This window comes from Sycon ciliatum, chromosome 8 (assembly GCF_964019385.1).
Source record: "Sycon ciliatum chromosome 8, ocSycCili1.1, whole genome shotgun sequence".
In the NCBI taxonomy this organism is placed as follows: domain Eukaryota; kingdom Metazoa; phylum Porifera; class Calcarea; order Leucosolenida; family Sycettidae; genus Sycon; species Sycon ciliatum.
In genome coordinates this window covers 16,641,226-16,668,695 of record NC_088650.1, presented here as the reverse complement: position 1 = coordinate 16,668,695, position 27,470 = coordinate 16,641,226, and the positions used below count along the sequence as shown (strand labels likewise).

Here is a 27,470-nt window from a genome sequence, read left to right as displayed (position 1 = left end):
CCGAGTATGTGGTGTGATGTGTGTGCGTGAAAAAAAAAGAGAAAAAAGACCAAAAAGAAGGGATTCACTGGCCAGAAAAAGCCACTTCAGAGCTGTGAGGTGTAGACCAGGCTGAATAGTGGCTCTTCAGCCTTGCAAGCTGCCGAATGGTGCTAACCCAGCACAAGCTGCTATGGCTTCTGCTGTAGTATCGCTATCATCACCGTGCACGCGTGTGATGCTTCAGTGCTATAGGAGACTGCAATACATGTAGTGGGTCGATTATTGATAGGCTAATCCCATAGAGATGAAGGTAATAATGTTATTGGTTTTGACTGAGTTCTTTAGTCTCTCCTAACCAGTGTATTTGCTGTATTAACTTGTAGTGTCCAGTTTCTTTTTTTGCCTGTGTCCCACCCAATGAGATAACATGAAAATTACTTGTGAAAATTTGGAATGTTGCTAAAGTGGAGTTTGAAGCTTGTTCATGTCCCTCGACTATCCTTTTTTTCTGGCTATTTAGGGAAACCCGGGACCTAGACCGGAGAGCTCAGGAGCTTGACGAAGAGGCCACGAATCAAATTGAGACAGAGAGGCACCGGCTGCGAATGCAGGTCAGCAACTATTACTAGTCTCCTAATGACAGAATTGTTAACTGCTGGCTCCACATGGTACTGTATTGCAATCTGCTGCACAGCAGTACGCTAGTACAAGCCAACTCAGTGGTTCCATGTATGCAATCTATGCTCTGCATCGTGAATTTACTGAGGGGACTAGCCAAGTTTTTGCTCAGCCGATTCATCAGCCAGGCACAGCCTGCAATATTTCTCATAAACAGGCACCCATTACCAGCCCTGTCCACTGGACATTGGGCACTCTACAACGTCTAAGGTTGCATAGACACCTCAGGGGCGTCGGAAGGTATTTTAGTGTGATATGGTCAGCCAACTGAAGTGCAATTTACCCGTGGGGGAGGGATGGCTGAGCCGAACATTTTGGCAATTTAGAGCCCAAATCAGTGCATTTTTTTGATTCACGGGGTACTTGGGGCAAATAGTGGTACGGTCAATACCGTAGTGACCGTACCGTGTGCGACGCCCCTGCACCTGTCATGTTTATGTGTTATGTTCCTGGGTTCCCAACCAACCAATATCAATCACAGCCAAATGCATGTTTACCGGCTTAAACAGTGCCAGCCACTTCCCAGGTTATCATGAGAATGCCATGTTGATTCAGTCGACTCCACTTATAACGAACTCGTACACAGCGAATTTCGTGATATAGCGAACCACTTTCATGTCCCTGTTTGAACCCAAACAAAGTTGATCCTTTACTACGAACTTTTTTCGTTTGTAACAAGCCGTTTCTTGTAGGGCCGCATGAAAACCAAGTGTGCTCATACAGTAATGGGCCCCTTTCCAGTCGGAACATGCTGTTTGTATGGAGTGAATGCATTTCTGTTATAACAATCTTCGGCTAAAAAGAACTAATTCTCGTGCGCAACGGTGTTCGTTATATCAGGAGTAGACTGTAACTAATTCCACCCACACCGAACGCGCGCTCTGGCCGACCTCACACACCGGCAACATGACACCAAGTTGTAGACACCGACTGTAACTGTGATGAATAGTACCCTGTGTATATGTGGGCTGCACCGTGTCAAGCAGGGTGGCTGTGAGTGCCGGTATTCTCTCTGGCGTTGCACATATACGTGCATGCATGATACGCTCCGTATCTGTCTTTCCTCCACCTTTCATTTCCCACAGGAAGAGGACCGGCTTCGGCGCCTGAGAGACGAAATGATCCGCGAAATTGAGGAGCGTGAGAGCAAGCTTGACGTGGCACTACGGCATGTGAACGGGGTAAGAATCTTGTATGAGTTTGCATTCAGTGCAGCGACGTGGGATAGAATGTGACCAGAGCGACAAAGGGGTGATTTACTCATCTGCTGTAAGAGGGTTGCAGGCTATTCCTTTTGGGATATCAATTTCTTGTATGACCGAAGTACAGGAGAGCCTCTCTTACCGGAACTTCCCATGTTTGGCCGTCTCTATTATGTTCGCCTCCCTCAAGCAGGCACTCTGGCTCTGTAGGCAGGTACCTGCTGTTCAATCTTGAACTTTCCTTTCCGTCCATGGTGGTACATTGAACTATTTCACCGCACGAAAGGTCTTAACCGTCAGATCCCATTGTGTATGCTTGTGAATAGCATCATTGCTCTTGGTGCAGTGAGCCCATTTAAAGAGAATGCTGTAGAGGGTAAGATTGTAGTGTGTCTCCGAGTACAGTGCGGATAAGTCTGACATGAGCACCGTTCAGTTCCGAAGTGTCCGAATACGGTCGGTTCTCCTGCATTTCCTGGACACTGTAGAAGAACACCGTTATTTACTGGACTTCAGGATTGACTGTCACTGCCTGATGACTGCATTCTTCTGCCCTTCATGCAGCTGCAAAGTAAAGTCGAACAGCTCAGTCAGAAGGAAAAGCAGATGGAGACTCGTTGCGAGGAGCTACAACAGGTGAAGGGCCGTCTGGGGCTACCGATTGTTTTTACAAAACGAAACGTTTTTGTATTTTTCAGCCCCCACACACCCACCCACCCTTTCTGCAAGTAAAACGAATTCCAATAAAATATTGATATCAATTTTCGAAACCCAGAAGAAACTGGGTATTCTCCATCTGCATTCAATAATTATTTCCAAAACGAAACTCCATCAAACCCACCCACCCCCAAACGAAAACTTTTCGTTTTCAAAATATTATTGGTAACCTTGGACGGCCCCTAAGAAGACTGCACAACACTGGCTGTGCCATTGCGTGTCTGAATGTGCACGCAGAAGCCTCCATACAAACCGGATTGTGTGCAATTCACGATCCAAAGAGGGGCTTCTAATTTGAAAACAGAAATGTTGCAGGCTGTTCAATAGAGTAGTCGATGCCCAAGGACAGAGCTATTTACAGCAAGAAGAGGGGGATAACACGTTGTGACTCTGAGTTTCACCCATTAGCCGATCATCTGTTGTCTAATGATCACCCAGTGTGGGAAACTCGGCGTCACTATATCCTATACTCCCTCTTCTCGTTGCTTCTACTTTGCTATGCTTTATGTAGTCCTCAGTGGCCTTAGGAATTCATGAAAATCACACACTCCAGCGCCACTGTTGAAATGGCTCGGGGGTAAACGCTAATGTCGCATCCCTGCGAGGTTCGTTGCCTGTCATGATCGCTCATAACCCAACCAAATCCAACCGCCAGGCGGTCGACCAATATAGTCGACGACCCAACTTAGTGTTCTGCTCACCTTGGTTAACACACGAAGAGAAGACAACCAGTAGAGGGTCTGAGAGACTCAGTGTAATTCTCAAGTTCGGAAGAGAGTTAATTGTGATTGTTATGAGGTGACAAATGTTCTTTTATGCACCAAAGAGACGAGATGGAGAAGTTCGTGCAAAGCACGGTGCGTGATAGTTCTTAGAAATCGGCAAACAATACAGGTTTGACAACGCATGCATGGCAAGGAAACAGCAAAAGATCAATAGTTCAATAACGAAAACGACAATGAATAATTAGCACAAACGGAGCAAAAAGCCGGATCGGGACGTAGGGAGCCCGCTCACCTACGTCTCCGCGGAAATCTTGGAATTATATGGATCACGTCGGGGAGCCCGCTCACCCGACGTGATAGAACAGCGTAACTCCGGCGGGATGTTGTTTCATATCCGCGTCCCTTTTCCGGGAACTTCACCGGCGGGCCCTTCGCGGGTCACCGCGGCGTCGCTGTACCGCGCTTGCCACGCCTTCCTTTTGCGCCTGCATTTTGCGCGCGGTTCCCCGCTCTTTTGCGCACGCCTCTCGTTCTTCTGCACTCAGCTCTCATTCTTCTGCACTCAGCTCTCATTCTTTTGCGCACGGCCCTTCGTGTCTTGCACGAAGCGCGAAAGGGATCATGGAAATCAATAGGACTTCTCAGTCACATGATCTTGCATGAAGCCTAGAGCGTACATTTCCAGGAAGTCAAGAACTTCCTGGAACATACCTAGAACATTCCACGCGAGAACCTACCTGCCCAGGTTCCGGCGGTGAATCATACGATGTGTCATGTCCAAGAGACATGACACCAACGTGGGATATCACACCTAAAAGCATGACACCTACGCGGAACAGCGCGTGCCGCTCAACCTACATGCTCAACACGTGGGACAAGACACTGGCCAAACCACGTGATAGTATAGATTGTGACAGCTCAATCACAGAGCTGCACACTACACAGATCCTGCTGTCACAAGATCTGTCAAACCGCGAGGGTCACGTCCAGGACGTGACACTACAATGTATCTCAACTTACGAGTGCTGACACGTGTGCGATTCAATTTTCCCAGGTGAGAAGTACACTTGAGACGGAGCTGCAGTTTCAGCAAATCCGCCAGGATGAGCTGAAAGCCCAGATCGAGAGCAGCGGCCACGATTCACCTTCTAGATCCCTATCAAGGTGAGAAACGTGAAGCACACACTCAGATGCAAGATTTTTGTTGGTATTAGACAACTGTATTTGTTTCTTATTCACTTCAACTTCTTCCTCCACGGTGCAATGAAGAAACCTAGTCTCAGTACCATAGTATTTCATTATTGTTTCGGAGCTGGGTATGTGAACATATTAAAACAGTAAGATTAAAAATGTCGCGCTTATTGAGTTTTCTCGCATTTGCACCTTTGTGTCATTATTGCAATTTTCGCTGTTTACTTTAGCTATCTTCTTTCTTTCTTTCTTTCTTTTTGCGCTGTTTTACCACCTTCTTACTGTATTTAATCCACTGTTCCTGTTCCTTTTCCCTTGCCTGTATTTCACCTGATGAGAAGGCTTGAAAGTATACTTGTGAAGACGAAAACTTTCAAGATGTTTGTAATGAGCCTGAAGTGTGTCCTTTTTATGAGTATTATCGCATTTTTGTCTCAGAGGAAACTGTTTAAGATTAAAAAACGAAAAGAAAAATATCAATAAAACTGTGAACGGATGGAGGAGGAGAGTTTGTTGTAAAATTAGAAAAAAACATTAAACAATAAACAGCAATGCTAATTCCAGACTTTGCTCTTTCTACTTGTTAGTCAATATGTTGTGTTGTTGTGCTCAGGTTGTCGGAGAGTGACAACGAGGTGCTGCAGAAGCAACTTGATCATCTAAGGTATGTATAGGTTCGCTGTCCTGGTACTTGGTAGTGGTACAATATGAATGAATGTGAAATAATGATACACAATTTCATGTCACACGGCTGTAGAGGATCCCGGTTGCATGAGACACGGACATAAAGCCTAACATTAGGTTGACATGTGGCGTCCGTAATGTTGCTCGCGCTTTCTGATAAACTGGTCATGCGCCTAAAAAACACTGCTCTTCATGCCTGTGTCTGATAATGAGATACATATAAAATGGGTGTTCTACATACGTTTGCTTCCTGTCTTGGTAATTCTGTTCCCTTTCCTCTCACTCACTCACTCACTCACTCATCTGCCTCACAGGCGAATGAACAATGACCTCAAGCGCCAGCTCCAGGACAGGGTAGATGAACTTGTCGCTACCGAGCAGTCCAAGGTAACGGGAACAGACAGGTGTTCATTATGCATAGAACTTTGCACTGATGATGGCATCCTCCACTTGCTGGCTGTAGCGAACAGTAGTGGGTTCATAAATCTTTTTTTTTGCGGCTATAGCCATTGAGGCTCTCTGGAGTAGCCAGCAGCTTCTCTTTTTTTGTGGCACACTGTCCAAAAATGAACTATATGAACTGATATTACTCAATCTGCGGACAGAACTGTTTCGTCCTTTGTGGACTCGTCAGCGCAGCACAGAGGAAATGAGGCCGAACCTGATAGCAATGGAAATAAAAATTTCCAATCAGGCCCGAACGTACCTTGCCAGAGTGCTCAAACGGACAAGTCAGTGAGCTCTGCATAACGCAAACAGCAAAGGCACTACCCCACGCAAGAGTGCTCAACTGCTACAAGAACTGATATTATAATTATTGTGTGCTGTTCTTCAAGCCATGATGTAGTCACTCCACATAAGTACAAGTAGACAACATACCATGATTTGTCATGAATGTTATCCTCTTACTGGGAGTGGTTGCGTCATCAGATGCTTATCTTCAGTTAGGAAAAACAGCTACTATTGCATGTCCTCCGCTTATAAATATGCAAGATTTTTGTTGGAGGTTAGTGTGTTAATATTGTAAGAATTTATGGTGCGCTGTATGTCCTCTACTTGCAGCGGCATGACAAAGTTGCAGATGGCAAGCAGGCCTCCACTGAAAAGTAAGTAGACCCATTGCTACTGTATGGTTATATAGGGCTTGAAAGTGCTATAGCAACAATTTCAAAAATTCAATAACTGGATCCACTTGGATCCAGTGTTTGTATGGATCCAAGCACATTTCAAGCGGTCTTACTCACAGCATGGTGATCTAGCCAGTGAAATTGACTGGGTTGGCTAATCAGGGTGGGGTGACAATCGGTGGCGAAGAAAAGGTCACACCTGCATACGACTTGCGTGGGTTGCTATGCACCCACACACTGAGGCAATAGCAAAGTCTCACCTTAGTGGATCCAAAATAGAAATCTGATGTCAACTTACTACTCCCTTGCCGTTTTTGACGTCATCACTTTCAAGCCCTATTGGTGATCAGGTGTAACACTGTTTTAACATAGTCGTTGGTTCCACATTGGTAGCAGGGTGAGTATGGTCCACAGAAGGTTGAACTTCAAGCTCAGGTGCATCCCCTGGCTCAGTACGTGTTGAGCTATCAAGAGTGTTTAATACTGGTTATTCTGCCTTCGCTAACACCCATACTGAACCAGAACAAGAGAAAACGTCCTTGAGCTACAGTGCGGAGCTTGGGAGTTCCATACCGCGAGCTATGTTACAACATACCGTAGTTCCGCGCATATAAGCCCATGGGCTTATATGTGAAATAATGCAGTTTGGGGATATAATATCCAGTACAACACGTTCGTTTTTTAGCCCATGGGCCAATATTCGAATTTTGAAGGTTCACGAAAAAGTACAAGTCCGGGCTCATGGTGAGTCTACCATACTCTACTGGTAAACTGCACTGACCTGCTGTACCATGGTAGGAAGAGTCCATTTTGTGAAAAATTCTACTTGACACGTGAGTTGCATTTGTGTCTGTTTATTAGCCCATGGGCTTATAAACGGAGGTGGGCTTATATCCGGATATAGGCCTGTGGGCTTATATGCGCGGAATTACGGTACAACCTTGTATGGATGTGCAGGTGATGCTCTGTCCTTGCCACTATCTAACATTACAACCCGAATCTACCATTGTTGGAGGCACTCAAGGGCCTTCATCTGAACAAGATCACGTACAAGAAACTGCAGAGGAAAGCAAGAAGAGAAATCTATCCTGCTTAGCTACATTGATTGATGATACGATGCTGCTCAATGAAATCCGATCACGTGAATCAAGTTTGCGCCGTGCACCAATTCACATCCCAGTGTATTTTTTTTGTAGGTCTTCTTACAGGGTGCCCAAGATGAATGAAATTGTTAAGTTCCTGGCGAAATGAATTGGGGATATGATTTGTGCGAAGGGATTCGGAAAGCGCATTAAAGCGGTCAGCACCAAGGAATGAAATAGTGTTGTAACTCGATTTTCTCTACCTGCCCCCAGTCCCGTGCCATCTCCACACTTATACAAAGGGACGACGATAACTACATTTAGAAGACTGTTTATTGACACGACGACGAAACACAACTAGACATGACGAACTCAAGACGGAGACATCATGAACTCGCAAGACGAAGACAGCTTTTCATACCACAGCAACATGCGCATGCACCAACATGACGTACACACGACGTACACAAAATAACGTACTACAACATAACTCCCTCCCAAGAGTAGAATCGTCCTCGATTCTAATAATAAAACAGAGTAAAAAGAGGAAAAGATCACACAAATCACTTAATCATACCACACCAGTCACACCCAGAAATAAAATACCTCTGCCTGCACTGCAGATCATTCAAAAAAAAAACTCTGTCCGCCCACCCAGAACACCAGCCACGATCGCTGTCACATGTGTGGGAACTGATAACCTCAAAACTCTAACTTATGCTTCACTCAACACACCACCTCACGATCACGCAAAAATTCTAAAAATGTGAGAGCACAAATCATAGGAATAACAAAAAGAACAAAATCCACTGGCTCTGTGGGGGCCTCTAGTTATCCTCATAGAAGAGCAAATAAAAAAACAAACAGAACACACGCGCTGTGCGGGCGCCTCTTTACCCTCGAGGAGAGCAAATAATAAAGAACAAAATGTTGGGAGAACAGAAAATACAAAACTCACATTCTCATCACGTTCACAACAACACACGTACCCTCTCACCAACGAAACTCCTCACGCCGTCTGCCATGTCGTCCACCATCTCCAGGAGCGCTGCTCAGCGTCCACATCCTCACACTGCAGCCTTCACCTTCCATCCTTCTTTTTTTTCTGTTTCAGTTTTTCTTCTGGGCACAGTTTTACGTCGTGTCCGGGACCATCCGTCCTTTTTCTTCTTCTTTTTTTTTTTGCTTTTCTTCTGGGCACAGTTTTACGTCGTGTCCGGGACCACCAGTGACGACGACTGACAAGAGACGGGAGAGACGAATGATGAAGGACGAGGACGACGGACGAACTTCTTGAAGACTGACGAAACTGTGACGATAGGACGACTGGAGATGACATCGGAAACTGGGAGCGAAGGCCACGCAGGACGAATCCAGAAGTTGAGATTTACAAATTTCCATTACCGCTGCCACCAATGTTGTAACTCGTTTTTCTCTACCTGCCCCCAGTCCCGTGCCATCTCCACACTTATACAAAGGGACGACGATAACTACATTTAGAAGACTGTTTATTGACACGACGACGAAACACAACTAGACATGACGAACTCAAGACGAAGACATCATGAACTCGCAAGACGAAGACAGCTTTTCATACCACAGCAACATGCGCATGCACCAACATGACGTACACACGACGTACACAAAATAACGTACTACAACAATAGATCTGTATCCAGCTTGAGCTTGCACAATGGGTAAGGAAAGGGAGTAATTGACTTGGCCGCGGGTTACTCTATCTGTGTGAGCGCAGTCACGGCGAAGGGAGAACATGTCAGAGAGGAGAGAACTGCAGATATTGTGGATGCAACGGAACACGAAGAATATGGACTTAGTATGATATCTTTTGTCTAAGCTAATTATGTGGTATCGCTCAAGCAAGTATGATGTCCACGTGAATGTGTCATGCTCAAATATGCATCTAAGTGCTCTCTTACTTATGCGTAGCAGCTGATCTTTCACTTTGTCAGCGAGGCAGTGGACGTAGGCAGTGCTGGCGTACTCAGTGTCCGCAGGTCTAGAGCTGCACAGCGCTGTCCGGTGTGGCATTCACTCGCCTGATTGGATTTCATTGAGCAGCATGTTAGTTGTAGAACGTCAATACTGTCGGTCAATGTTGTGCAATCAGCCAATGTTATCGCATGAGCTGATTGTCAAGTAACTGGTGGTGTTAGTGGACATTACAGCGTAACTTGTAGTTCCTTGGTCCTTTTCTTTACTATAGAATGGTAATGATATCGAAATCAAAGCCATTGCTGGTTGTGTTCTGTTGCTGCTGTAGGTGGTATGAATCAGAAGAAGACTGGTCGACACCGTTCAAGGGCAAGGCCATCCACAAGACGAAGCGAGGGTTGCGCGGTGCTCTTCCCCTGTACACATCTGACGACGATACAGATGCCTCGCCGATGCGACTGGTGCCGGGCAGGCGCCACAGAGCGCGGGGCATTGAGATTGGCAGCCGGCAGAATGCGGCGTACATGCAAGCAAGACAGCTACAGAGCCCAGTGCCGCTGGCCATGGACCGCTTCCTGCGACGCAAGTCCACCACGGCCGACAGCGATGCAGACAGCGATGATGGCGGCAGACCTCTGGGAGTGCAGTACACACGTAGTAGGCTGACGCATGCGTTGGTAAGGTGTGTAGCTAGCATGGTCTGCATGGTTGTCAGACGTGCCTAGAGTCCTCTTTGCAACAACCTTCCACTGCAGAGAATGGAGCTTTGGCGTATTTTTTGTGATGTGACTGCCATTTTGTATTGAAATGGTCATGAGTTGCCAAGACACCAGTATTGCAGTTGATGTAGGGACCATTTCGCTTGTCACGTTTTGCAGTTCTGTCCCACAAGAAATAATTTGTTTAGCATAGGTGAATATTAACTTGTTGAGGGAATGGAAAAGGGAAAAGTGTGAAGAAAAAATGGACTGTCGCCGTCAGGACTCGAACCGGGGACTTTCGCTTGAGGCCAGCGATGCTCTAACCACTGAGCTAAGCCTATGGTGTAGCTGTCATCCCAGCAGAGTCCGATCTTTCAACATTTTCTTCAGACATAGGTGAATAATGGAGAAGTATCGTAAAAGTAAATTATCGTGCCCGTTCCCGAAGGGAACTCACGACGGCCGCTAACACCCGGTAAACCCTAGCGGCAGATGCAGCAATAATTGAGATAGATGTCGGAACCTTTTTTTCTATTGTGTCGCAGGTTGAGGAGGCTAGCGAGTCCGATGCTACCTCACGTGTTCAGCTGACGTCATCCACCGTGTCGCAATCACAGTCACAGGTGACGGACTGCGTCGATGGACGGGACACCGACGATACCGCAAGTGCATCGAGAGTGTCCCCCGAGTCTGTGTTCAAGGAAGAGGGTGCATCTACTGTGGAACTTACGTCAGTGCAGACACATGGGCCTCCAGTCAAGACTGTTCGAAGCCAACGCTCAGCAGATCGTTCCAAAGGGAACTCGCCAGAGAGAACAACAGAGAAGCGACACCTCCAGATGGGAACTACTCCTACCGCGGCAACACACGACAATAGCTCCTCTGCAGGAGTGAAATCCCAAGCTTTGAGCTGCTCAATGTCATCTCAGTTCACGTTCTCAGGGCAGCCCACTGCGCACCAGTCTGAGCCCGAGAGCGCTTCTAAGCGTATGACGAGACACTCCAGCATCCAGCAGAGGGTTCAGAAGCAGGACAAGATGCTGCTGTCGGATGGTGACCATGCACGTGCGAGCTGGGCACGGCGCTTTCAGCACTCCGCACCAGCGTCAACACAGTCACATTCCTATCAAGAGGAAACCAGTCAGTTTGCCTCTCCTGTGCTACCACAGACATACTCGCTGGACTACTCTTCACCAGCACACTACTCAGATGGCTCAAGAGCAGCTCAGCCTGTGTGGTCATCGGACGCTCCGACCAGTGGCCGCCCTGTCAGATTCCATTCGTCGCTTCCCGTGTCCCCATACGGTCTTAGCCCCAGCATGCGACGCCGGTATTCCCCGGCCACGCCGAGCACGGCGCACACCACACCGTCGCAGTCGATCGGTTGGGAAGCGGACGGTGGCGGTGATGACAGAGTGAGCTTGCGCAGCTTCAAAAGTCTGATCGAGGAGCACCATGAAAGCAGCAGCACTGATAACAGCTTAACATCCACTCCAGGGCCGACTGCTTTGGAACGAGAAATGACCAACATGGCTGTGCACCAACCTGCTAGTAATGAAAGCACACAGCCGTTCAAGCGCACCCGCTCTCTGCAACCGCACGGAGGAGGTGCACATATGCGCGGGAAGAAAAAGCGGCGGAAACTCGAAGAAGTGCGAGTGCACCCGTTGGCCTCGGTGGAGCCTCAGCAGCAGCAGCAGCAGCAGCCTGCCAAGCAGCTCTCAGCTTTGGAGAGCCTGAACGATGCATTCTCTCGGCAGGAGAAGAACTTTCCCGTCGGTGCCGTGTCAATGCCTGCTCCGCGCAGTCACCTGCGATCGTCGTCCAGCGATGAGCAGAATCTAGGCCGGCGCGACAGCCAGGGAGAAGCGGTCGTACAAAGCAAACTCACCAGAGACGGGCCAAGGCGAGAATCAGTCGGCAACTTATCCCTGATGGAACTGACAGCAGAGGAGCAAGCAGCTCCAGGAAAGCCAGAGGCAATGCCAGTGGTTGTGCACCCAATCCAGGTAAGATACTGTGTTATGAACATGTGAGCTGATCATCAGCTAATGCGTGCATGATCAAGCAAACACTCTAGTTTTTTGCTCAATGAAGTCTGTTTTGGGCAGCCAAAACCTGGCCATGGTTTCAGGACCCATGCAGATGAAAGGAATCAACCGTGGCGGCAGGATATTCCGTGAGCGGTTGCTCTTGCTGCTGCGGGATTAGTGACTTGAGACACAACAGGAAGACTGCATGACTTGATTTGCCCGTTTCATGTGTACGTGTTATGCTGTACGGCTCTTCCTGGGTTGCTGCACATGGTATATAGGCGGGGCACTGGCACATCTTCTTGTAACTGACAGGCAAACAGGGACATGTGTTGTGTGTGTGTGTGTGTGTGTGTTTTGTGTGTGTGTGTGTGTGTGTGTGTGTGTGTGTGTGTGTGTGTGTGTGTGTGTGTGTGTGTGTGTGTGTGTGTGTGTGTGTGGGTGTTTTGTGTGTGTGTGGGTGTTTTGTGTGTGGGTGTATATGTGTGTGTACATGTGTGGTTATGTGTGTGTGTGTGTATGTGTGTTTACGTGTGTGTGTGTCTGTGTTCACGCATGCGTGCGTGTGCACATGTACATGACTGTATACGTCCTTTCATCACGGTGCAGGCCACAACACCGCAGTATCAAACTCGCCAGCGTCCAGTGTCTCCGTCGATCGCACGGCGTGTTGGTATCATGCCAGAGAGAGTCTTCAAGGTAATCCTGTGCGGAGATGCTGGCGTTGGAAAGACCAGCTATATATGGAGGCTGTGTAACACCTCGGCTGACTATGCCGGCGAGTTCAAGTCAACTGTGGGTAAGTGTGTTTGCGAGGAACGACATATTGGGATTTATGGATGCAAATTAGTGGAGAGCACCAAAATCTGAACTGGCCTTACCGCTTAGTTAACGTCTGCATGTAACACATCCAGAGTCATGGCCCGAGTTGCTCAAATAACCCATACTTTGGTGCCTGACAGTTCTGTACACACAGCTATGGTTGAGTTTTCAACCACATCAGGAATTCTGTGTGACTTCTCAATAGCCACAGTATTCTTCCCTAGAAACATGTGTAGGCCATAGTTTGGAAATTCATGATCTTGCGCAAAAAGGTTGGCTCTGATCAACTCCTTTCAGACGTATAATGGTAACACATTTCCTTTGCTAGCTGTGCTACAAAATGTATGTGCTCATCATATGTCAGGTGAACATTGACTTAGCTATTGGCTGCTATCACACGGCAAACACATGGATGCAGCAATGGGATTTTCAGTCTTTGACCACTTTGGTGATTGTTTTGATCTACTCGCCACCCACCGCTTTAGGAGCTGCATCTGCGCCTTGATCTTAAGGGAGGTGGCGTTCCAACGGATTCAGAAACCTCTGTCAGACTGAATATCACGCGAACTGTAAATTTGTGGGCTGCTGCCAGTGCTTTTAGCCAGTTCAGAGTTTAGTTGTTCCCTTGCTAAAATGTGAATCCCCATCCGATTCTAACCTTGCTAAACTGATAGTAAATTTATCGGCTGTTGTTGCTCTGTGTGATGTGATGTGTGTGCATACATGCACCAGGTGTGGATTATAAGATGAAAGTTCTGGAAGTGGACGGCCATGTGACCGTGCTGCAGCTGTGGGACACAGCTGGCCAGGAGAGGTGAGTCAAATTGGACAAGTGGGGGCCAGGCCAACGGTGCACTGCTTTGTGGATATTGCATGCTTGCGGCTCAACGCCATGTGGTTATTGTTACAGCTTTCAGATGTGGAAGATTTAATTTGCATACACAGTCGAAAATGGACACGTGAAGAAAACCAATGGCTCGTTATCATGTACAGGTACCGGACATTCACCAAGCAGTACTTCCGCAAAGCAGACGGTGTGATCTGTGTTTACGACATCAATAACCACAGCAGTTTTGTCCAGCTGAAAGAGTGGCTTCAGGAGATTGAGGTAAGGATAACGTAATAATTATGTTAACCTGCCGTAGAATACCGAAAATGATCAAACTGCATCTGTAGAGGTATGTATGCTCTGGGAATCACACGATGGAAGGGATGCACTTGTTTGTTCGCCCACAGCTTGTTGTTTGTCTCTAACTGCTTACTCTACTGATCACTTTAGTTGCACCTTAGTTCTAGCTAGAGTGGACCCAGATGTATGAAGTGAAACCATTTTGACAGTAAGGTGAATCAACAGACGATCATCACCTTTCGGAACTGACAAGAACCGTTTTTAGAAGGAAGCTATTGTGTCAACGTTTTTGTTGAGGGCAGACTCAACTTGACTCGCGGCTTGCTCTGTTTCCCTCAAGTACCTTGACTTCATATCGAAATGCTTGTGTTGCAGAGGCACCCTAAGAGCCTTGCAACATTAATCCTTATTGCTGCCATTTGCCAACCGCTGTGCTGCAGCTTCATCTTGACAAGAGCACCGAAACGATTAGCGTGGTGTGCACCTCCTCCAGTTTTCTACGATGAAACAGAAAGGTGGCTCGTTAGTGAAAGGCAAGCTGCCATTTAGCCGCTTGAAACGTGACGGTGCAGATGTCAGGCGTGCCCTCCTTCTTCCTGTGAGGCGTATTGTAATTCTTGCTCGTGCTCATATTTCACCTCGTAGCTGGCTATAGATCTTCTTTACTTGATGAAGATCTGTACAACGATGCGTCTGCTTTTTTTTTTTTTTTTTCTCTACAAAATCCACATATCTCCAGACACTGGGGTGAATGATGGAGTGTGGTGGTGGGGCCCATTAAGCTCCGCCGACCAGAGGTCTCGGCTTCATAGCTCCATGGACGCACCAAAGGGATATTGGGTGGGGAGGATTAAATTGAAAAAGAAAACAGAAGAAAGAAAATGGAAAGATTGTATTGCTCAGTGAGCAAAAGAATAAGTTGAATATTGATGTGAACGCTTTTAGACTTTTAAATTCAAGAGGAGACTGTCCGTGAGGAGAGATTACGTGTATGTCCAAGCAGGGTAGGACACTGTACCCTCTTACTCGCGTATGCTATGAGTGGCCCAGTTCCAGTTCGTTCTGAGGAGATGGTGATAAGCTGCTGTCTTGAACTTTTGGATGTTCTTTGGGTGAAATGGGTGGGAATGATAGAGGTAGGCAGCTGGTTCCAAATTGGGATGACGGAGTGGGGAAAGGCTCGGCTCACATTGTTCCGGGAATTGGCAGGAAGAACATTCTGTAACTGATGGGGATGCGCGGTGGACAGTCGTACAGCCTGGCGGGTGAGGCGTGTGGTCCTGGGTTGGTGTGTCGGGGGTGGAGCCATTCTCGAGAGAAGAGCGGGAGAATTATCGCAAAGGGCTTTATACAGGAGGCAGAGGGCAGCGATGGTGCGGCGAATTATGAGGCTAGGAAGCCAGCATTGCGGATGTATTGCCTTGATGGCTCGCTCCTGCACCCAGTCCAGCCGATTCAAGTGGGAAGGAGCTGCCCCCATCCAGACGATTGGGCAGTACTCCATAACCGGCCGGACAAAGGCTTTGTAGGCTCGAAGCCGGGCAGGAATAGTCAGCAAGTGAAATGCCTTGCGCAAGGCTCCAAGTCTCTGCGTTGCTCGGACTACAACAGTTCGGATATGCTGGCTGAATTTTAGCTGATGGTCAAACGTGACGCCGAGTACTTTGATGGAGGGCTGCTCCTCGACAGGCTTGTAATTAGTCATACGAAAGTGGACTTTTTGAATATGTAACCAGTTTTGGACCACCTTATTTGAAAACCCACTGTCATGACATGGCACGACTGCTTTTCGTAGGACCATAAACATTGGTCTGTTAGAAAAACAAATCATGGCCTCCGTTAGGAAACATTTCAAGTCGAAAAACTCATTTAAAGAAAGTGTACTTCCGGGCAGTTGGACTCTGATAACAGTGCCCTAGGTTGGGCACGGTGCATCCTAGTCGGGGTAAGCTGCAAGGTGTTTGTCTTAGCTTGCTTTCACCGTGTGGTGTAGTGTGCTCTTGCATGCATCCCAGGACATAATTATGAGCCAGAGCACGCTAAAACATGAGCACAGACCAAAAACTCGATTTCAGTTTTTTGTTCAAAAATGATCAAACACACCTAATGTTCGCTGTCTGAAAGTTTTGGATGGATCTGACATGTCTAAGTGTTGCTACAATGGTATTATATGCAGCACTGTTAATGGTGAAATTCTATGTACAGCAATGGAATTGTCATTTTTGCACACAGTTGATATGTCCCTTGGTTCATCCTTCCTGGGTCAGTTCCTCTGTCCAGGGTCTTATAGCATGAGCTGACAGGTACTCGGCCACATCCAAATTTTCTATAGGCAGCTGAGCTGGGTGTCCGAAATACCTCCTGTTTGGAGTACCACTGGAGAAGCGCCAGCGAAAACACGGTCAACATCTGTAGATGGCCGAAGAAGTTGGCACTCCACGTCCTCTCCATCACACTCCGCCTGTACTTTCAGATATACAGTATACACTGCTGCACACAGTCTTCCTCAACATACTCGACGTCGCACTCATATTCCCCACACCAAAGCCCATCTGCACACAGTTTTCTCCGCTCGCCAGAGAGTACTGCTTTCGCTGCCTACTGCTCGTGCTAGCGATGTTCCGCATAAGGGTACTCAAATTATCAACTTGAGCAAGTTGAGGGAGCAGCAGAGTCCATTGATTGTTTTGCACTTGCAACCAATACTGGCATTGTCCCGGATATGTGCAGCGATGTCCATTCTGGCCAAATCATCGGCCGACTCACCTCCCAAGTCAGTGTCGATGCCAATCGCTTGCCAGGTTGTCATCAGAGTAGAATTCCTCGTCACTGCCGATCGGGGGACTACCAGCATCAATTATTTTACACTCGATCAAAGTGTCGCCCTCAAATGACTCGTCGCTGTAGCCATCATCGTCTTCCTTCTGTTTCCGACCCGAATCCTCAAAATATTTCATCCTGCACATGGAGTGCGAGGATGTCGTCTTCTTCCGCTCCGCAGTACATTACTACTACTAGGCTGTTCCATCGATACATCGATGACGATCAGTTTTAGGCGACTCAGCGCAACATGGAATACAAACTCAAACAAATAAACTAATACTTACTTGCAACAAAGAAATGCATCCGGAACAGTCCAGTCGACCGAGGAGAACAACAACAGCGACTCGCGTTGCACTGCACTTCGTATTTTTTGCCGCGGAATTCAAATCTCGATTTTCTCGACATTTTCAAAAAAAAGCTGTGGTCATGTTTTAGCGCGCTAGTGCTCTGGCTCATATTATCAAGTCCATGAAGTAGTCATGCAAGAGAGTTGTAAATGTAGGACTTATTACAGGAGAAACGGCGAGATCTCCGCCAGTTCCCGACTGTGCATCAACTCACCATTCTTCGGAAATAGGATACAGAATTGGGGGATACAGAATTGTGTACATTTGTGATACATGTCTACTCTTCGCTCTATGCGACCAGCATGCGATTCTCAGCTGTTTCTTTCTCGTTCGATATCCATTGCAGAATGCAGCTGATGGCAATGTCGCACTGATGATCCTGGGCAACAAGTACGATGCAGCTGATGGTGGAACCCGACCGAAGCGGCAAGTCACGTACTGGCAAGGCCAGCAGCAGGCACAGGTTAGTGTTTCGTTTTATCCCTTTGTGGACGGACTGTACGAGTTTCGATCTAATAAGATCGAAAGTCTGCAGGCGGTAAAATCTTCGTAACTCCATCGTTTCTTGAGCAAATTCCACAATCGAAGGGTCTACGTGGTAGCGGAAACTCCAAGCTGTCCAATGCAACAATCGCCGAAGAGTTACGATGTCGGACGCCAGAGATATTGCACGCCGTATTCTTACCTCGGCAAATTCAAATTTTTGATCGATCATTTCGCCATTTTGGGGGAAAACCCCTTTTCGTGTGCTCTTTGAGCGACTGAGCACATGATAATGACGTAGCCGGCTGAAGTTTGAATCGTCTCGAACAGATTTGAGCGTTCTGCGATGAAGGAGAGTGGAATGGCGGTGATGGGACGAATTTGCTTGCATATCAGGCTTGGAGACGACTTTGCTGTGTTACCGCGCCTGATTTGTGGCGGCTGGATAATGGAGATTGGTACCCTGGCGTTGCTCTCGTCAAGAGCTTTCCAATGAGCCCTTGATTGTGAAAATCAAGTGAAGGACACCAAGGTTTTGACATGGTAAAGTTGAAAATTGTACTGACATTTTGTAATTCTGGTGCGTACTGTGCTAGTAATCCGTCCATAAAGGGTTATCTTTGTTTTGTACATGTTGTGTCCCGGGCTAAAGCGGGAACGTGTGTGTGTGTGTTGGGGGGGGGGGGGGGGTTCGGGGGGATTGGGGGGTTCGGTTGGGGGTGGTTGTGCGTGCGTGCGTGTTTGTTTGCACGTACGTGTTTGTTTGTACGTACAAGTCCATTGTTACGGTGCAGTGGCTTGCATGGTCGTGTCGCCGTGCGACTACTACTGTGACCCTGATCTAACAATACTCATGCCAGTTGCACTACAAACAATCCACTCATGACATCTTGCTCTAAAAAGGCGAGCTGCCTGCAAACTTGGATTCACACAAGAGCCATAAGAACACGAGGTCAATCTTGGTGATCATAAAAAGGAGAGCCTGATTAGGAACGCGCATGCCTAATTTATACGGGTCAAGATCGCGCATGCCTAATATGCGCGCGTACCATACTGCGCATGCCTATAGCCATTCAGAATATGGAAGGAGCGCGGCAAGGTCAGAAAAAGTAGGCTCTAGCACTACAAATTTATGTCTAAGTGATAATTATGGAAATTACGATCGCGTTCGCGACATTCCGGCCAGCGAGAAGAAATGAAGAATGATATTCAGTAAACATATTTACACAATGAACTGAATGTCAAGAAAGGAACATGCAATGTAAATAGCTCCGAATACTGTCAGCCTTGAAATTCATGAATACAAATCTGTGCCGAAAATGATCTACGGTACCTAAACGACGTACTGGTGGGAGAGCTGTATCAAACTTGACTCAATGATACCGTTACTATACTGACTGACTGCATGATATATTGACACTAGTTACATCTTCAGATCCACTTACTGTTCATGCATCTGAATACTCATCTTGAAAGTTCACCTTCGGAAATAAGGCAATCTACTTTTAAACTACTCCAATAAAACATGTATGCTGCAGTATATGTAGCAAAGGAGGTTCGCATAAGCAGCATGTTCATAACAAAGATCAGAAGGCAATCGTGTTCATGCTGTGTATGTACATACAGTGTATAAGTGTGTGTGTGTATGTGTGTATGCATGTGTGAGTTTGTGCCTGGATGTACAAGTGTTCAGACCATGTTCAGACCATCATAGTATAGCTTACTATCCAGTGCACTCATTCTTGTTACTAAACTGCTCCGTCTCGTATAAGCTCACCTAGCTGTTCTTGAAACCGAGCTGCTGCGTGCCGCTTGGGCCGAGTCGTGCCGGTGGCGTCACTACTGGATGCACTCTCAGTCGCCGGTACTGGTTCGGGTTCACTACTCACCTGTGCTGGTGTTGATGGACATTCCAGAGGGTAAAGATGACATAGTGACCGTCTGACTGTCCTACCAGTGGGGAGCTGAATGGTGGCGGATCTTGTCTCACCATCTGAAGATTCGTGCAGTTTCACAATGCGACCGATTGGCCAGCTAATTCGGGGCAGTGTTTCCTCGCGGATGATGACAACTGTGTCAACTGCTGGCTCGTCATTGGCACGAATACGTCCTTGTCGTAGCTGGTAATCGCCACGCTCTCTCAGTGTTGCTAGATACTCGTCTTGCCATAATTGCCAGAAGCGATTCAGCTGCTGCTGACATACATTGAACTTCTGGAGAAGTAAATCACCAGAGGCTTTGACACAGAAATCTGGATCATTCGTATCTAACTGCTCACCCGGCAGTGTTAGAGTGTTGTTGAGGCACAAGAAGTGCGCTGGTGTGAGGATAAACCCATTGAAATCCTCACCCACATACGTGAGAGGCCTACTGTTCAGAATTCCCTCTACTTCTGTCAGCAGTGTACAAAGTTCCTCGGCCTTTAGAATTCGTTTACCGAGGGATTTCCTGAGCATTCGCTTTACGGACTGGACGAGGCGTTCATACACCCCTCCCATCCATGGTGATAGTTGAACGATAAACCGCCATTCAATACCCATAGTGGCAAGTGTCGAGAATACATTCGCATTGGTATTAATGGATTTCCACAATTGCTCCATTGTGACGTCTGCCAATTTAAACTGTTTAGCATTATCAGACACGATTGTAGCCGGTGTACCGCGGCGAGCGACGAATCGCTTAAACGCCATTAGAAAGCTGTCAGTAGTCATATCTAGTACAAGCTCTAAGTGCAACGCCCGTGTTGCCAGACAAGTGAACAGTACCACCCAAACTTTCTTGTTTTCTCCATTGGCTTTAACAGTCAGGGGCCCAAAGTAATCAATGCCAGTCCTGACAAATGGTGCGCTGCGGGTTACCCGTTCTTTGGGGAGAGGTGCGAACTTGGGCATTGCAAAGGGGCCACCCTCAAACCGTTTGCATACCTTGCACTGATTAACTACATTCGTGACCTCTTTTCTGCCTCGTGTCACCCAGAAGCGTTTACGTAATTCCACAAGCGTGTGACTAGCGCCAGCGTGGAGAACTCTCTGGTGTACATCGGAAATGATCAATCTCGTCAGCGCACTCTTTCCGCAGAGGAGAATCGGGAATTTAGCATTTGATGGCAGTTCTGCATTCTTCATCCTGCCTCTGCACTTGATTAGGCCATCTTCTTCATCAATAAAGAGACCCAACTTGAACATTAAGTCGCTCTTGGTTTTCTTGTTGTTCTTGATGGCTTCCAGTTCTGCTGAGTAATCAGTGGCTTGCGCATGTTTCAGCCAAAGCATTTCCGCGGTCTGAAGCTCGTCAACCGATAAGTATGGTGATGTTGGACGAGACTTTCTTGCTGACTTTATGAAACGCTGTACCCATGCTGTAACCCTGATTACTTTCGCGAAGGATGATGATTTCTCAATACGAATACCAGCCGGTGGGGGGTTGCTCGCCTGTTGCTCCGCAGGACCCTCCCCCGACAAAGCGGCGTGAACGACTTCTTCTTGACAAGAATCAGTATCCGGTGCCCATTGCATGTCCGCCAACCACTCGGGTCCTGTCCACCACAGATTACTCTTGAGGAGGGTTGCAGTCGTGGTGCCTCTTGAGAGTTGATCCGCAGGATTGCTTCTTGTGTTCACATAACAGAATTGCACGTCTTCATTGCGGCGGATTTCTGCGACCCTATGTGCTACGAACGTCGGCAGATCCTTGCCCTTCCCTTTCACCCATCCTAGCACACATTGAGAATCTGACCACAAGTACGTAGTGAGCTGAAGAGGGAGTTCTTTCCGTAAGAAGTTGATCATTCGAGCACCTAGCGTGGCTGCGAGTAACTCCAACCTCGGTATTGTGGTTTCCTTTAACGGTGCCACACGAGACTTGGCAAAGAGTAAGCGAACAGACACGTTCGTCGAGATAGTGCGTAGATACGCCACAGCTCCGTAGCCTGCCTTTGATGCGTCACAGAAAACATGGAGCTCATACCTTGGTTCAACGTTGGAAGTGAAACTCGCAAGTCTTGGTATTCTGGTTTGGCTGGCTGTGGATAAGTCATGAGCTATCTCATGCCACTCTGTAAGAATAGCTGCTGGCAAGACATCGTCCCAATTGCACTTCAGTTTCCAGATCTCCTGAAGTAGAACCTTCGCGCGGAATACGATTGGCGAATAGATTCCCAGTGGATCGTAGAACGATGATAACACGCTCAGCATGTGCCGCTTCGTCTGAACGTTTTTGAGTTCAGCTGGGTTTGGAGTGAGCCCTAGCTCATCCAAGTTTGTGTCCCACTCCATACCAAGGACCTTGACGAGTTGAGCGATTGCGCGATCGCTCTCGGGGATCTGCTGCTTGAGGGACTCGGAGTTTGTCGCCCACTCCCGTAGATTCATTGATGCATCAGCGAAGATGCCCTTGACTTCTCGATAGTACGCTACTGCGTCTTCTACGCTTTCCGCTCCGCCGAGGACATTGTCGACGTAAGTGTTATTCTCTACAGCCTGCGATTGCATGTTCTCTGAAGAACTGATGTGGTGTCGTATGGTGGCACCAAGCAAGAATGGACTTGCGATTACGCCAAAGGGGATGCGGCAGAATCTGTAGATGACGATGTTGTCACCTCTGGGAGGCTTGCTGGGGTCTCGAACCCAAAGAAAGCGTGTGACATTGCGCTCACGGACATGTAAGCCGACTTGCAAGAATGCCTTCTCGATGTCACTGCTCATTGCTATGGGATTCAAACGAAAGCGAAGGAGGATGCCGCAAAGGTCCGGCAGCAGCACTGGGCCTCTGTGGATGCACTCGTTAAGTGACTTGTTGCCTTCCTTCGTCTTGGCAGATGCGTCGTACACTACGCGTATCTTCGTCGTCGTGCTGCTCGGCTTGACTACACAGTGGTGTGGTATGTAGTGATGTACGCTGCTCTCTGTGTTGTTGTCAGTGTGACTGCCATTGTTGTTGTCACTGCGTAGTTCGCTGCTAGAGTCGTTGACTTCTTCAATTACACCCATTTCCATTTGTCCCAGTATCGTTTCGTGATACTTCGTGAGTACTTCTGGTGTTTTTTCCATTCTGTGCATGAGAGATTTCAATCTACCTTTGGCCAAATCAAAGTTCTCTGGTAGGCAAGTTTCTGGGTCTAATTTCCATGGCCATGACACTACATAACGACCATTAATGAACTCAACATTTGCATTGAAGTTGTCGTACGCTAGGGTGTCATCTGTGACTCCATTATCTTCATCTATGCCAATCTGCTCTAGCTTCCAGAATTTCTGTAGGTCGAAATCTGGATGTTGTACTTCGCTTTCAACAGACGTGCACATTGCATGGATATCTGGCCTTGAATCATGTTGGTCTGCTTTACCCGTCGGGATGAAACCCAGTTTCGTGTCAAGCATTACAATCCCATTTCCCAACTTCAAATGCTCCAGACCCACAAATTCAAAGTACTGGTCGCTCCCAATTAGTATGTCAATCGGAGCCTGGGTGCTTTCGGTGCCAAGGGGCTCAGCTAGTGGCAATTTTGCAATGGCTGGATGTTTCGACAAATCTAACGGAGCCATATTCATTGGACAAGAGATGTGGTCAGTGATATTTGCAGATATCGGTTGGAAGGATCCATCACGCAATTTGACTTGTAACTCTACCCTGGGGTAAGTGCGAGTAGTTCTGGTCTTGGAACCAAACCCGGCTACTGCCAAAACATCTTGACCAATTGGTTTACTGTGTAGTGAGGTAGTGACATTTCTGTGCACAAATGAACGGGACGACCCAGTGTCGAACAAGATGCGTGCGTTGCAAGTGTGGTCACCATTCTGGATTTCTGCCATTGCTGTTTGCATTAGTACCACATTGCTCTGGGAGTAAACTTCATTTGTTGCATGTACGTCAGCCACAGGCGGCACTAGCTCTGCATTGCAAGATTGAACATTGGTTGGCTTTGCACTTTTGAATTCTCGTGCCTTTGGATCTAGCCTGGATTGTGGATCAAATTTCTTCATGCATAATGACCGGTGATGCCCGCGTTTCCCACAATGGTAACATGTACGTGCACCAGCTCTGCAATCCGCTGCACTATGTCCTTTCCTCAGACATACGAAACATTCATTTGTGATTTTCTCTTTCCGTTTCTCATACGTTGGATATGTTGGGCATTCATCCGTGTAGTGTGACCCTCCACAATACCAACATTTCGGGCCTTTGTGCGTGGTCTGATTCATTAGTAAGGAACTGGTGGCCATACCCTCTTGGTTTGTTTCCCTGTGTACCCGCCCATTAGAAGGTGTGAAGTGTACAGATGCCATGTGATCACTTGCTTCAAGGATGTCAATTAATGCACCCAAGACCGTAAGTAGTTTGCCCACAGACCAATTATCACCGGTTTTTCTTTTCTCCATATCAATGATTATCGGTTTTGGCAGTTTTGACATCAGTAGCGGTACGATTATCTCTTGCTGGATGTCTGAACCAGCTGATTTCAGACATCGCAAGTGCGCCTCTGCTTCATTTTGGAACTTACGCAACGCTACTGATGTGTTCACTGGTGGCTTAATGGCAACAAGCTTGTGATACGTCATGTTGGCAATTACTTGTGGCTTTCCAAATCGCTCTTTTAGGAGCCCTAATGCTGCTGCATAATTCTTGCCCGTTAAGGTAATGCCCGTTATGGTATCTAGTGCTGCATCGCTCAGGTGATTTCTCAAGTACACTAATTTTTCCACATTGGACAGCTTGGTATTATTGTGAATAGTGGATTCAAACATGTCAATGAATTCTGGGTACTGCAACACATTGCCATTGAACACAGGTATTTTTAGGACAGGAAGCTTCGTTGAACTTGATACTGTGACTGGAGTGCCATTGGCGGCACCTTGTTCTGAGACAAACTGGTTTAATAGCTTCGCTGTTTCTGCCTGTGTTTTCGTGTTGGCTTCCATGACCTTCGTCAGATCTATGATCTCCACTGGTGATGCTGTTTTACACTGTGCTGACTTTCCTCGTAACTGTGCCAATAGATCATTGCATTCCGTAATTAATTCCACAACCACATCGACATACTGCTCATCGTATTTCTTTTTCTCTTTATCACCCTTTTTTGTAGCCTCAAAGTCGTATACCACATTAGCAAACAAGTCGAACAATTCCTCGCCTTTCTTTATCGTAGAAGCAAATACAGTAATCAGACTACTTATCTCGTCCGGAGTTGGAGTGCCAGACAGCAATGTATTGGCCTCAGCGGAGCGCTGGTTCAAGAACTTCACGTGGGCCTGCAGCACCTTCCGTTTCGTCTTCGCCTGGGCGTTGATGGAGTCTGGTTCTGCCATATCTGCTCTCGGTCTCACACCATATCCGGCATCAGTATTGGTTTCGGCACCAAAAATGTCGCCGTGCGACTACTACTGTGACCCTGATCTAACAATACTCATGCCAGTTGCACTACAAACAATCCACTCATGACATCTTGCTCTAAAAAGGCGAGCTGCCTGCAAACTTGGATTCACACAAGAGCCATAAGAACACGAGGTCAATCTTGGTGATCATAAAAAGGAGAGCCTGATTAGGAACGCGCATGCCTAATTTATACGGGTCAAGATCGCGCATGCCTAATATGCGCGCGTACCATACTGCGCATGCCTATAGCCATTCAGAATATGGAAGGAGCGCGGCAAGGTCAGAAAAAGTAGGCTCTAGCACTACAAATTTATGTCTAAGTGATAATTATGGAAATTACGATCGCGTTCGCGACAGGTCGGAAGCTGTGGTTGCGCAATATTTCTGACAGCATTTCTTTCGAGTTTGATCCAGCTACACACCCGGTTTATCATGAGGAAGCTTTTCCATTGTTGTCTCGATCCTGTCCTTCAGAGAGCTGGCGCGTTGTTTGCAGAAGTCAGTGCAAAGAGTGGCCATGGAGTCTTGGAAACATGTATCGAAATGGCAAAGTAAGTCAACTGTTGCAAAATATACCTGAATGACCGTGCTATGTTCCAGCTCGTGGAGTGTTTGAGTTAGGAGTCTGTTTGCAGAGGTGCAAGGCATGGTGTTGTCAACATGGTTCTCCATAGCAATATTGAGTCTGCATGCTTTCTATCAGGCCACATGAGTGAGTTGGGAATATGTCAGTCAGCAAAGGCGTAGGGCATGGCACAGCCAACGTAACCACGTTGACTGCGCCGTCCACCACTTCTACTCTCTATATGCTTGCTGTCAGCCTTCAGCAGTAAACACTGGTTGGGCAAAAAACTTGGCCCCAGCGCCTGCATCCCAGGCATGCCATGAATCAGCCAGGCTATGCTGCTGGTGACAAAGTCAGATTGTAGGAGATGCATGTCTGGGCGTTCAATGCCTTCGGTATTTGGTCGTTTAGTGATTGATACACGGAAAGACGAAGAGCGACAGGATGTTTTGATTGCGTACGCATTGTCCTAGTCCGAGTACCTGTGATTTTCAGAGCAATGCTGCAGTTCAGAGTGTAAAGTGTGTGAACGACTGTACTTCTTACGAGTTTTCACGTCCACTGCTCTCTGACTGCAGGGTACTGTACTCCGCTGAAGAAGAGATTATCACCGACCTGCTCACACTGTCACCGGGCCAGACACCGGTCAAGAAAAAGGAGAAATCTTGCTGCAGCTGACCAGCAGGGGAAGCTGACATGTCTGCAGCTCTTCTGCACACAACAGGAGCACAGTTTGTCAACAAGACTTTAATTCAATAGATGCATGTTGACTGGAATTGCCGGAGTGTCACCCGAACTAATCATAGAGCTATACTTTCTGTATTTAACAATATTTACCAGTGACGAATGGCACATTGTTCCCTTCAACTGTCTGGACAAGGTTTTGAGTTTCAGATCATTAGTTTAGGCGTTCTCTGTGCTGACTTGAGAAATATTGCCCGAGTGCACAATTCATATCTTTGGTTCTCCCCTCTTCAATTTGGGCCCGACTTCGAATGGTTCGAACAGGGGAGATGTGCACGAGGAACTCAACCACTTTATCATTTTATAGACCAGTTTACTATTTGTAGCTAGTTGTATCTATTTTCTTTCAGAACCGTTTAACAGTGTATACCCATGTGCTAACCATTAGTTGCCGGTCTGATTGGAACTGTAATGGAGTTTTAAAGCCAATAACGTTGAAAATATTTTCTGTTGTAAATCATTATTTCTGTCCTGGATCCGATGTGTGCTGGCATAGCCTGGCAAGGACTAATTTTTAATACAGTAAAATCTGTCAAGGCGACCACTCGGATAATTCGACCACCTGTCCTGGAAGACCACCGAAACCAGGACCAAGACATGCTATTTCCAGTCAACTGACCCTGGATAAAGAGACCACCTGGTAATAGACCATGTTCTGAAGATCCCTTGAGCAGTCGTCTTAGACAGGTTTCACTGCACATACATTAAGTAGGGCTGTGTGCAGCAATCATCCTGCACATGAGTGCTGTGCCACGAACAATCAGGATTAAGCTAAGGTTGTGGACATGGTTGGCATGCGTGCTTAAGTGGATGTGGGTGGGTGAGGAACCTGGATCCTGGAGTTCCCCAGCCTGCCAGATATCACACTTCAACCATCATCACATCTAGGGAGTACTGATAGCAAAGGGCCAGGCTTACCATTCCGAACACTATCCGGGTATGTATGAATGGGCGTCCTTCAGCATTGCACAAGTACCTGCTCAAAGTAAACAAAATGTTTTTGAAATTCAATTGGCATTACGAACAGGCTACATGAATCCAGTGGAGTCAGAAAAGAGCACAAGCTGTCACGCGCACGGGCCCACATCGCATACACACATGCACGCACATG

General features: G+C 47.2%; 3 protein-coding genes across 3 annotated transcripts in view; 2 read left to right on the top strand and 1 right to left on the bottom strand.

Annotated features, from left to right (window-relative positions):
* LOC135823872 (uncharacterized) overlaps positions 1-26,835 on the top strand; it is a 33,197-nt gene extending 6,362 nt beyond the window's left edge. The window contains exons 4-18 of the mRNA XM_065336730.1: positions 503-593; positions 1,746-1,841; positions 2,427-2,498; positions 4,359-4,468; positions 5,109-5,159; positions 5,494-5,566; positions 6,242-6,285; positions 9,670-10,018; positions 10,588-12,051; positions 12,685-12,874; positions 13,630-13,711; positions 13,891-14,005; positions 17,543-17,659; positions 25,525-25,601; positions 26,194-26,835. Coding sequence (XP_065192802.1) covers positions 503-593; positions 1,746-1,841; positions 2,427-2,498; positions 4,359-4,468; positions 5,109-5,159; positions 5,494-5,566; positions 6,242-6,285; positions 9,670-10,018; positions 10,588-12,051; positions 12,685-12,874; positions 13,630-13,711; positions 13,891-14,005; positions 17,543-17,659; positions 25,525-25,601; positions 26,194-26,293 — 3,031 coding nt within the window. The 3' untranslated portion in view covers positions 26,294-26,835. The remainder of the gene's footprint in view (positions 1-502; positions 594-1,745; positions 1,842-2,426; positions 2,499-4,358; positions 4,469-5,108; positions 5,160-5,493; positions 5,567-6,241; positions 6,286-9,669; positions 10,019-10,587; positions 12,052-12,684; positions 12,875-13,629; positions 13,712-13,890; positions 14,006-17,542; positions 17,660-25,524; positions 25,602-26,193) is intronic.
* The window catches only part of LOC135823884 (uncharacterized), a 189,783-nt gene that overhangs the window by 55,538 nt on the left and 106,775 nt on the right, over positions 1-27,470 (top strand). The gene's annotated exons all lie outside the window — the stretch shown is intronic.
* LOC135823873 (uncharacterized) lies at positions 18,897-20,791 on the bottom strand. The gene has a single exon (XM_065336731.1). It carries the CDS (start codon positions 20,367-20,369, stop codon positions 19,428-19,430), a length of 942 nt encoding a protein of 313 aa, XP_065192803.1. The 5' UTR covers positions 20,370-20,791; the 3' UTR covers positions 18,897-19,427.

Bases quoted from the DNA above. Each gene is read 5' to 3' on its own strand.
- LOC135823873 (XM_065336731.1), bottom strand. From the start codon at position 20,369: ATGGCGTTTAAGCGATTCGTCGCTCGCCGCGGTACACCGGCTACAATC.